We start from the raw sequence: 11934 nt of genomic DNA, 5'->3' as shown, positions 1-11934 counted from the left end.
TTCCATTTACTGAATTACTCAATGAGATAACTTCTCCGTACCCATGAGTAATGAATCCTTTGTCGATCTACCATAGTTTTAATACACTTCTTGATACAGCTAATCACTACTATATTGATAGCTCTAAATAGAACTACGTTGGGCTATTGTCAAACTACACCAATTGGTGCACAAGGCGCTCCAGTGATCTCAAGTCTAAGGATCACATGCACCATCATTCATTAGAGGATTTATTCCATAGACATTGGGGTTACCATCCATATGGAATCCTCTGGTGGGTCTGTCTAGTGAACTTGCCTCCAACAAACACCTATGCGTTGGACTAGGTTGTCGTTAAATAACTTTGACAAGTGAGATCAGTCACTGCCTTTTGACAGGGTCGTTCAACGCTATGATAGTCTTACTGTATTATCTGTGTCTTTGATCAAAATAATACTAGGCTATGGACATTTCTAGAATGGCCACCATATGTGATCATAGAGTTCTCACTGTCAAGATTTGAAATACTTGATACTCTCATCACAATTCTACCATCCTAAGGATATATATCATTATATATAACTATGATTTACACGATATATGAAGGATATGACTTTTTATTGATAAATAAAAATTTATTACAAAGTCAAACTCACAATAATAGATTGACTTTAGGGCACCTACTCTAACATATGGAGGGTTTGGGGGAGGGGTGGGTTTTGAAAAAGCAAAGGGTGGGGAGTCGTGGTGGTGGCAAAAGGCATTTTGGGTGACTAAATTGGTCGGAAAAAGGCTAGAAAGATGGGAAATTATGCAAAAACTCAAGCAGCGACTGGCACGTGCATTGGGCTCAAGGTGAACGGATTAAGGGTGAGAGAGGCTCGGGGAAAAGAATGGAGGAGGCAATGAGTTTCACGGTGATTTCCGACACCGAAAAAGATAGAAAATCAGGCTTGAAGAGTTGGCCATGTGAATGGAGGTGGTGGTGGGAAATGGTGAGTGATGACGACAAATGGAGGCTTAGGCTTTGCAGAGAAGGTGATAGGGATTCTGTGGGTAGTCTCAGAAGTGATTTTGGATGTCGAAATTTGCCGGAAAATGACAAAAACCACCTGCTTTGATGCTGCTAATGTGCGCCATCTCTTGCTAACGTGCACCTTCCCTTTTTTCTTTTCTCTTCTTTGACAGCCAAATGTTTGTTGACCTTTCAACCCTCACTAATAACGAACTTTTGACGGGTATGAATTTATCAATGGGGCATCTTTTGCGTGGGAACATGTCGTAAACTCATTTTTATAATTACTAAGGGTTAACAAAGACCCTAAAACTTGTAACTATTTTATCCTACAACTCTTGAAACTACTACATACATCCCAACAAATATGGGAGTTGACTGAATTTGACACAATACAATTATGAATTACTATTATAATATTTTGAACTTGACTAATTTACCCTAAACTTTATTAACAACTCATTTTTAAATAAAAAAGGTAAAATAACTAATAAAATTGAAAAAAAAAAAAAAAACTTAAATGCCACGCATCCTTAACCTAGAAACACACATACTAAATAAAAAAAGATTAAAAAACTTCAAAAGATTTTTGAAAAATTAAGAATACTTGAAAATAAAAAAACTACGAAAACCAAAAAAAAAAAAATTTAAAAAAAAAAAAAGAAGCTAAAATCTAAAAAATATTTGTCAAGTTCAATTTTTTTTTTAAATTTTCATATTTGTATTAACTTTTAACTTTTTACAAAGTTTTTCAAATTTTATATCATTTTATTGTTATTTTTTTCATATATTTCTTATGCTTTTCATTTTCCCCATTTCTTTTTCCATTTTTATTTTTTCAGATTTTTTTTTTCAATTTTTTTTTTATATTTTCTTATTAAAATTTGTGATATTTTGCATAATTTAATAATTTTTTCACTCTAAAATGGGCGTTGGGGGCTGCTAGAGATGAAGTGAGATTAAAGAGTGTGGGTTGCGATTGATGGGCATAGCAGGTGAGGGCATTAAGGACATTAACTCTTTCTATGGTTAAATTAACAAAAAGACAGTGACGATAGGGGGTTGAAAGTCATTATCAGTACCACAGGGGGTTTATGGTTTTAGTCAAACATCGGGGGGTTTCATAAGAATCCCTTAAAGCCATTAAACTTTTAACTGTGTGCTCCAAATTCCTATTTTATTAAGATTCGAATCTAAATATATTAAAAATTCCTATTTTATTACCGAAACAGTAAACGTGACGGGCCTAAATTAATGAACTCTGTAGTTGCCCACCAGATTGTTTACTGTTGTATTGTAGTGGGCTATTCCTTTTAAATAATAATGCAAACCATAAGGGCATCTCCACAAAAAACACTAAATTGGCGTGGGTTAGAAAATGGCGCAACACTGTAGTGTGAAAAAATATATATATATATTATATATATATTTTTTTTTTGCTTTTTTTTATTTTGTTAAGTTAATTGAGTATTAAATTATACACCAAAATCACATCAAATTTGAGTATTTGTATTTAATTTAATTTGATTATTATTTATAATAATGATATAATTTAAAAAATGATGAAAAATTAAAAATAGAACTTTATTCAATACAAATATTAAACTATAATAACTCAAAATAAAAATTAACACTAATTTAAAAACACTAAAATTAAAAGAAAATACAACATAAACTCAAATAACAATTTAGCATTCCAGTAAATTAGTTTCGGATCCAGTAAGATCATCAAAATATTGAAAAGAACTAGAGTTATTTTGAGATCATTGACCTTGTTGTTGAGCTCTTTTTTGCATAATTCTTAATTGCTCATTTTGAAAAAACTCACGTAGGCTTAGATCGGTTATAGAATTCAAATTTTCTTGCTCGACATAAACAAATCAAGGATACAGAGGCTTACCATGCTCTTCGAAATGCATTAATTGATCATTTGTAGGAAGAACATACTAATTCGAAAAATTAAATTACTATAAATATGGAATTTTACCTTTGTGTTGTTGTTTTTTTTTTTTTGTATCATTTTATATTAGATGTAATGTTTTTCTATATTAAATGTAATGTTTATTTGATTAAATAAATGCTTCATTTTATTAAATTAGTATAATTTTCAAAATAATTATTATTTAATAAAAAAATCATTCCCAATATTTAATTAATATATAAAAAAATAATGAGTGAAATAGATTAATTGTTGATTATTACAATAAAAGAAAAAAAAATATATTTTAAAGAATATTCTAAAGAATATTCTTTTTGGTGTAATATTTGGTGTTGTGGGTTGGAGATGGAATAGTATTTTGCACCAAAATTTGGCACAATTTTACACCAAATTGGTGTAATGGGTTGGAGATGGCCTAAGCAAAAGGAAAGCTGACATTATCAAAAACTAATATGAATTATTCAGTCTTGAATGGAGTATACTTCTGTCTATGACTGAATAAGTGCTTATGCAAATGGAGATGTGGAATCTGTTAACATTAAAAGTGTCCTCGCCTCTACTGACTTCACATAACCACATTTTTAGGTCAAGAAACTAAATGAAAATAAAATATCAAACATATTCCTATTCGAGGTTTAGTGAAATCTCAAGTTGATACCCATGATTATATTTATTCCATATTCTCACATTTAAACTAACATTGTTAGTGACTGTTGGAGGTGGTCGAAATCAGTGAGTGAGGTCGACAAATGAATGTATGAGTTTTGTAGAGGAGGTTGTGAAGATTTCAATGTTAGACTTTGGAATCAGCCGGAAAAAGTTAAAAACCGTCGACTTAGATGCTGCTAATGTGAGCCATTTTTTACTAACATAAGCCAGTTCTGCCAAAGATAGCGTCGACACACTTTAACGTGTTAACGTGTGTCGTGTTATAGTGAAAAGTTGAAAATTTGTTAAAATAAAAGAAATGACGTTACTTTAGAGGTGGGATTCTAGAATAAATGTAACAAGGGGTATCAACTTGAGATTTCACTAATCCTCAAGTGGAAATATGTCCTTTGCTCTCAAATCTGAGTTTCTTTTTTTGGCGCCTGGGCCCAAAGTAGGATATCAATATTTATTAGTATCACATGGGCAGTGGAAAGACAAGGACGTATCAAAAAGGAATTCAAAGGAACTCAGAATTTGGGGCCCCCGCTAATTGTAGGATAGAGAGAGTGGAATATATTGTAAGCTTACCACTAGCTTGTGTAACCCCAGACATGGGCATGGCTGCTAAATGAATCTAAGCTAGTCATTTTCATGTGTAACCCCAGACATGGGCATGGCTGCTAAATGAATCTAAGCTAGTCATTTTCATATCAGTTTTATTGTATCTTTAGGCAATTGATCCTGTTAGTGCACACAAGATTTGAGCACTGACATCATAGTGGAGCCTCAAAAAGATTGGTACAAGAACTAAAAAAGTTAGAAAATCCAGAAATTAGGTCAAGAGAAATAAAAAGATAATGATATCAGGATCAAGTTATGAATATTTTACATATCTTAGCATCACTTTACTGATCCCAAAAACTGGTTAAGTTGAAGAGTAAGGCAGTATCAGCTATGGCTAAACTGAAAATCCTTCATTTAATATTAAGTTGCTTCCCTGGAGTTGATTTGTTAAAGAATGAAGAAAGATTTATCATTAAGAAGGATTAAATTCAGAATGAAATAAGGTTCATATGTCAGAAACCGAAGGACATTAAGCTGGCACCTAGCTATAGGCTTTTGTACCATTATAATTTGTGAGTGTCAAGGAGATGGGAGATCAAGATAAAGTTAAGCCTCAGAGACATGAATTCATCAGCATCGTTCTCCAAACAACTATAATTTTTCCAGGAAAAAGAGGGCATCTTGATAAGAGAGTGGATGTAGATAAGAGAGATAGTGCTATTCTCTTTTCCTGTCCCCCAACTGTAAATTGACACATGTTGACTCCGTTTATTCATCAGTTTCACTAACTCACTTAGACTCAGTCCCACAGATTTTACATTCTTGATGACAACCAGGAAAAAGAAGGCAAAGCAGAAGCACATTTAGACATTAGTTGATATCCAATACGTCTGTCCACGCAACTTTCACAAGATAATCGTTTAAGCTTTCAATCTTATGCTAATACATTCTTCAAGAGAGTGCAATTCAGAAACATTGTCTCTCTAACAAGTGAAGTGAATGAAACTGGAAAAGGTTTGTATGAGCTGGAAGTTCCTTACCTTTAACTCCAACTAAAGGTATTTTCACAGAACAAATGAGAACTTGTGTTCTTGTGGGTCAGTTTCTTTTAATAGCTTTATTATAATAGATTAAGGGGATAGCAAACATTTGGTAGTATAATAAAACATTTTTTTCATTTCGATAAATATTTCCTCTGCCCAGTTTATTTGAGAGATAAAAGAAAAAGTCACAGTAGAACATGGTAGGATTAGAAGAGGAGGAACAAGACACCTAAAACTTAGTTACATGACTGAAACACACAAGACCTCTCGAGCACCATTGACTTTTAAACACACCAAATTCTGCATTTATGACTTTAGACTGGAGGTGAACCTTGACTGCTTTGTCCAAGACCAGATGGTCCAGGACTGGGAGTACGCTTTATTTCAATTCCTGTTCCACTCAAACCGGGGCTCTGTTTCCCCCTCAATTCTCTGACACGGGGGCTATACATGCTCTCTGACACCCGTGGACTGTAAGAAGGGTTTATATTCTGAAGTGGAGTTGGAGATGAACTGGTAATTTTTGGACTCTGTATGTGGCGGATCTCACCACGGCTTCTTGTAACAATTTCATCTAGAATTTCCCCACCATCAATGTCAGTAGTTCTAGATTGAGTTTGATCCTGTGAATTACAAAAGGCATTCAAAAAAATAATGTTATAAACTTATATAGGCCTGGCCATGGGTAGCCCCATGATCTTAGACTCAAAATCCTTGATTTTTTCAAACTTCTAAAATCATTTAAAAAAGATGAATAATCATTAAATCAAACTATGATTTACCTCAAGATAACCCCAATTTGCCAATATCCATCCCCCAGAAACACATGAATGCAAAGATATACATGCACCTAACACTGATTACTATATACTGACTTGCTAGTACTATATAGCAGAATGCAAGAGCATCACATCTCCCTTTCTTCTTCGTCTTTATTTATTTATTTTTTTCAAAAAGAATTTAGGAAAACCAATATTTGTTTCTAGTTCCAACCAGATTTGCAATTAAGCTTAGATGAAACGAAAAAAGCATTTAGATAACTTACTTCACATGTCATATTATAAGCAACTGCAGGAGCTTCCTCGTATGCTGCAGCATCCAAGTCTTGAAGATGGGCTGCTTTGAAAAACTTAGGAAGTAAATATTGTCGCACTGGAACAAGAAGCATGATCAACAGTGGGAAAAGGACCCCAGCTATTGGGATCCATGTTATGCCAAAGCATGCAAGCAAATAAACTGTCTGGAAAATTGTGAAGGTGGCAATTGTTTTGATGGGAACAGTTTCAATAAATGTTGCATGATAGTCCTCCAACACCCTGAAAAGTCAAAACTGGGAATTAGATGTCTGATTTTTATAAAAATGATAATGATAACTAAGTAACTATCTTGATAATTGTGGTTGCAATTATGTTCACAAGTCGAATATATAATTCAGTTACTTTTAATTTTAAGATTATTCATTCATCATAAGCATTAATTGGGAATATGCAAACTCTATCTACATGACATTGTAACTCCAGCCACAGTACTGAACAAGTAGAAAACAGAATTTATAATGAAAATAGATTATATCTTAGGACCCACGGTATAATGCGACTTATAGCTGCATATATCAAGATACACTTACTTGTATCTTCTACTTGGAGCAGTGAAAAGCAATAATATCCTCTCCCAGCATTGATTACCAGGCAAGCTTTCAATGGCCATGAAGGCAAAGTAGCCCCAAAGAACAGAAGTTGGGATCTTCTTCAGGAGAGGCATGGCAGCAACACAACCACCAACCATAATTGACTGAAGCAAATTGCTGAGACGTTGTTCCTTGACTTCAACAGGCAAAAGATGATCAATATCCTTATCCACATCGAAAACGGTCTGATCAACAGGGGCATCAATGTACCCAGAGGTTGAGGCCAGTTGGATTGTGGATTCTTTCAGCTCTTTCAGTCCCTGTTTGAAATTAAATGTTGGGGCAATGAAGGAAAGAAATTATATCAATCCAAAAGAAAAATGCAAATGAATGTACCAGAGCAGATGGACGTTGATAGACAAGTGGAGTCTGCATTTTGTTATATGCTTCTTGCATGTTACTGTATAATTGACTCAGGTTTGAATTTTTCTGTAAACTTTTCCGCACTGTTGATACAAGCTTATTCCTCAAAAGCTGTCAAAAAGAGGAGCAAAATTTGGATAGAGTTATAATATAAATAAAGATACATACATACATACATACATACATATATATGTATACACACACACACACACACACACACACACACACACATATATAAATAACCCTGCAACAATGCATAATACAACAAATACTATATCAATAAATTGATTGTGGGTATTAAAATGTAAGTTTAAGAACCCAGTAAATTAGAAATAACCTGATGTTTCAGGGTAGCTAAGCTTTTAGTATGCATCGGGGATTGAGGAATCACACCATTGGAAGGGGGAATGCCAAGAAGACCACATAATACTACCTGGTCAGAAAATATTTTAGATAAATTTCCAGGATAATGGATTAATTAACTGTGTGCTTTGAATTTCATTAAGTTCATGAGATAAAAATATCAGTCAAGACAACAGCTCACCAAGAAACCCAAAAGAAGAAGGTCATAATGGTAGGAAGATGGTTTCTTCAGATTGAACTCCTCCTGTTGGGCTAGTTGAGATGCAACACTGTGATCAAAGTAGTAAAGAACAGCAATCATGGTTGCTGGAATAAATGCTCCAATTATATACAAAGGAGGCACATCCACCATTTCCTGTACAACTAAACAAGCATCAGTTTCTTGCATGACTGAGGATGAGACAGAAAACATTTGGCACTGTTTCAAGCAGACGCCAACACAATGTTCATTCATTGAGGAGAATGTTTTGTAGGATTCACCTTGATAACTGTCCAATTTGAGTATGCACCAGCAGACCATGGATTTGGACTGAAAAGTCGCCTTGGAATCCCTCTTGGAACATCGTTTACAGGTATGTACGATACGCCAGTCCATACAAGCACCATAAGAGGGACCCCGTAGTCTGCTATAAATCCTCTTAGCCAACCTAGAGATTTCAGATCCCATTCAACAATCAGTAAAGTTCAAGAGGTACAGAACTGATAAGTGTACTATAGAGGAACCAAACTTAATTCACCCGAGTGGGAAACTGAGGGAAAGATCACAGGCATTGCTTAAGAATGAGATATGCTAACCTCAAACAATAATTTCATTATCAAAAGAATGAGATTTCCTGATTTTTTAAGTAGAATCTAGAACTCATATGTGATGAAATTGAAAGAGTGACATTATACCTGAACCATAGCGCCATGATCTAGCTTTACGACTCCTTAGTGCTGTAAAAAGAAGGCCAAAAGACAGAACCAATGCAAACATTCCATTGCCAAATCGCCAAGAGGGTTGAAGTGCAATCTGATCAGGATTTTCTCTCTTTGGAATGCGAAATTCCTCCACAACTCCCTGTAGAATTAAGTTCATTAGTTTGAAGTACTGAGAAATTAGAGTTTCTACAGCGTATAATTGTGTTCATGTAGTGCTCTTTTAAATTAAAATTGTCAGATTTTAGAATTACCACTATTTCAAAAATCATTCCAGAAACTAAAATTACTCTAGAACTGCATATGTAAGTATTTTCAGGAATATTCCAACCCTCCTTTAGCTCTAGCCGGGTCAATCATTTAATAAAATAAGTTCATGAATAATACTCACCCTTATAGCTTGCTGCATGAAAAGCATTGCAATCAGCAGACCAAACAATTCACCAGCAATACGTGTAAATCGATTAATTATGGAGCATGCACCTAAAATGGCCAGCAAGAAGAGCAGTAGAGACGTCCAAACGCAGACCCTGAAAACCCAACGGAATACAAGATATTTAAGTGTCACCGGGAAATCAATCAGGGTGGTACTATTCAATGTTGCAGAGTGTTGATACCATCCAGTCCAGGCCAAGAATAGATTCTGACCCAAATCTTTGCGATCCTTGGCAAAGTTGAACATAAATGTGTACATCAACACAGTTGGCTCAGCCACTCCAAGTATGAGCAGGGGCTGTCCTCCAACAATTGAGTGGATAATACCACAGAGTGCTGTTGATGCAAGGGTTTGCACTGCAGTCAAACTTCCATCTGTAACATATAACCAAAGAAAGCATGTCTGAATAAATGACAATCTGAAGCGCCAAAAGGACAGGGAAATCTGCATTAAGTATGGTCCTACTTGTATTTCTTTCAAGCTGCTCCCCAAAAGATATAACTGGAATAGCAGAGGCAAAGAATATGTATGTTGTCGGAGCTAGGATCCTAAATAGAAGAAAACATATAAGCTTAGAAGATACTAATACTTCAAATCATTTTAAGCTGTGTACATTGAGACAGAAATGCAGGTCATAATAATAAGAAAATAATCTATGAAAAATATGTTGTTCTCTCTAGTCAACCAAGTCACAAACCTGAAACCAGCACGAAAACCTCCAGTCCAATCTTGCTTGTAGCATACGATCCTTCCTTTGAGATCATTCTTAATTCCACGGAGGGGAACAAAAGTTTCTTCCATGATAATTCAAATTTTTAACAAATAAGACAGAAGTGAGGTGTTTGCACCCTCTCCTATTTGTTTGAAGATTTCAAAATTGATGAAATTCAAAACACAAGGTTGAAACACAGATTAAAGTGACTCGAGAGGCCAATCTAGCAACTAGACTTGCATAAGCAAAGAAAAGGACAAGGACCTATGGGCAGAAAGACAAGTATTTCCTATTCCTCATATAAAATTTCAGAATAAAATGTGAATTCACCATTTTTGGATGCATAAATAAGTAAATAATCCAATTATTTTTTTAAAAAAATTTACATTTCGTGTAATCTATAAAGAATGATATGAATATATTGCTATAAAGAACAAAGAATCAGTTAGGAGTCACTACTGAAATTACTTAGATTCCATATAAAAGTGAAAACAGAAAATCAAAGATATTAGCGAACAATATCCATAATGATCAGAGAAAAAAGTCCAAGTTAACGGAATGAACAGATGCTCTCCATAACCTCAGAAATTCAACTAACGACTAACTTCAACAATACTAAGATCCATCATTAACTGTTTTCTACTTACTCATCAACTGAATCCCGCCAAAAAGAGCATCAACAAAAACAAAATGCATTACAAGAAAACTTACATGATATAACTTACATGCTGACTTAAAAATTGAAGTAAAGCACAAGTCAAAGTAGAGAACTTTTAAACTTTGAGCACAAAAACTTCCAAATTAACGAAATCCCATTATCACAAACAGGATTTAAAGCAAATGGGCCTCAATAAAACTCAAAGAAACCGGACACGACACAGCAGGATTAACGAGAAGACATGATTGACCTCATTAGAAAATCGGTTTATTCAAATTTGAAGGAAGTGGGCATTGACCAACGAACAAGAAGAGTTGAAACCAAGATTACATTATACAAAAGAGAGAGCTTTGAGCACAATTTATGAAGTGGGAAACAAGATATCGGATTTAAGGATTGCAGTTACATGAAGAATAGAGAAGATAAACGAAGATATCTATAACAAGAAGAAGAATGTAAAAGTGATGAGGCGTGAGGAAATCAAAGTGAAAATGAGAGAGATTTTGGAAAGAAAGTCTAAAATGGAAGGATTTTCGCGTGAATAAGGTAGTGTGTGGTGACTAAGCATTATATAAAACAAACTGTGTGATGATGAGAGAGACGCATAGCAGTGAAAAATGAAAAAAATAGACCAACGGTTGCTGAAAGGACAGAAATTACACAAAAATATAAAAATAAAATATATATATTTCAACAAATAAATGATTATTTCATAATTGAACTTACCTAATCTTAATTAATTTCATCATTTATATTATATGATTAATTACGTTATGTTAGCGCTAGGCTTCTCTGCTGTTATTGCAAGGTTGGGGACGATGAGAAAGAGACAAAAATAGTCAGTAATGTAACAGAAAGCTTTCAATCGTGACAAGAAAGGGACTGGAGAAAGAAAGTATTTAAGGAGAATTTTCAAAAACATTCCCCAAATTACCCTTCTACTATCTCATATTCTTAATTTCTTCATTTCCGCCATTCCCCAGAAGAAGACGGATCATTCCGACAAAATTACTTATCAACCCCTTTTCAAAACTGAAATTAAGAAATGACCCATTTTTATATGGCTTTGTTAGTTGTTACCAAGACTTTTGTCTACAAATTTTTGGATAAAAATAACCCCATATGTATTTCAATGTCATATACACATTGAGTGTTGTCACTCTTACACCTCAAGAAGGAATTCACTCGGGCATCCAAGTCTACTCTACGTGAGCATTTAGTAGGTGAATTAATCTACTCTTTGGGTGTAAGAGTTCACAAGAGTCACTTTTGCACCTTAAGAGGGAATTCACTCGAGCGCTTGAGTCTAATTTATATGAATATTCCTTTTGAGATGCAAAAGTGAAGTCAAGAGTTAAGGCACAAGAGTTCATAATAATAACCACTTGTACTGTCTAAGAATGACTTTACTCATCTGTATAAACGATGTACTCTTGAATGACACGAGTTTTATTCTTTCATAATAAAACCTACTTGTACACCGAGTTTATTCAATAACGCACAAGTTCATTCAATTGTTTCGGAAATTGTTTCTACAACTATTTTTTTTATTTATTTCTTTTAATTCAATCATGCATTTTTTTTCAAAGAAAACAAACAAATCACC

The 11934-nt window shown here is 34.2% G+C and overlaps 1 protein-coding gene across 1 annotated transcript; it reads right to left on the bottom strand.

The window, feature by feature from the left end:
* Positions 1-5304: 5304 nt before the first annotated feature.
* LOC116135759 (probable boron transporter 2) lies at positions 5305-10874 on the bottom strand. The gene is made up of 12 exons (XM_031421480.1): positions 9656-10874; positions 9424-9506; positions 9140-9332; positions 8914-9052; positions 8499-8664; positions 8085-8251; positions 7786-7959; positions 7579-7674; positions 7215-7352; positions 6819-7138; positions 6237-6507; positions 5305-5814 (listed from the first exon to the last, which is right to left on the bottom strand). Exons 1-12 carry the CDS (start codon positions 9757-9759, stop codon positions 5506-5508), a joined length of 2160 nt encoding a protein of 719 aa, XP_031277340.1. The 5' UTR covers positions 9760-10874; the 3' UTR covers positions 5305-5505.
* Positions 10875-11934: the final 1060 nt, after the last annotated feature.

This window comes from Pistacia vera, unplaced genomic scaffold (assembly GCF_008641045.1).
Source record: "Pistacia vera cultivar Batoury unplaced genomic scaffold, PisVer_v2 Contig109, whole genome shotgun sequence".
Lineage (NCBI taxonomy): Eukaryota > Viridiplantae > Streptophyta > Magnoliopsida > Sapindales > Anacardiaceae > Pistacia > Pistacia vera.
Note: the sequence above shows the minus strand (reverse complement) of the source record. Positions and strands in the feature narration are given on the sequence as shown.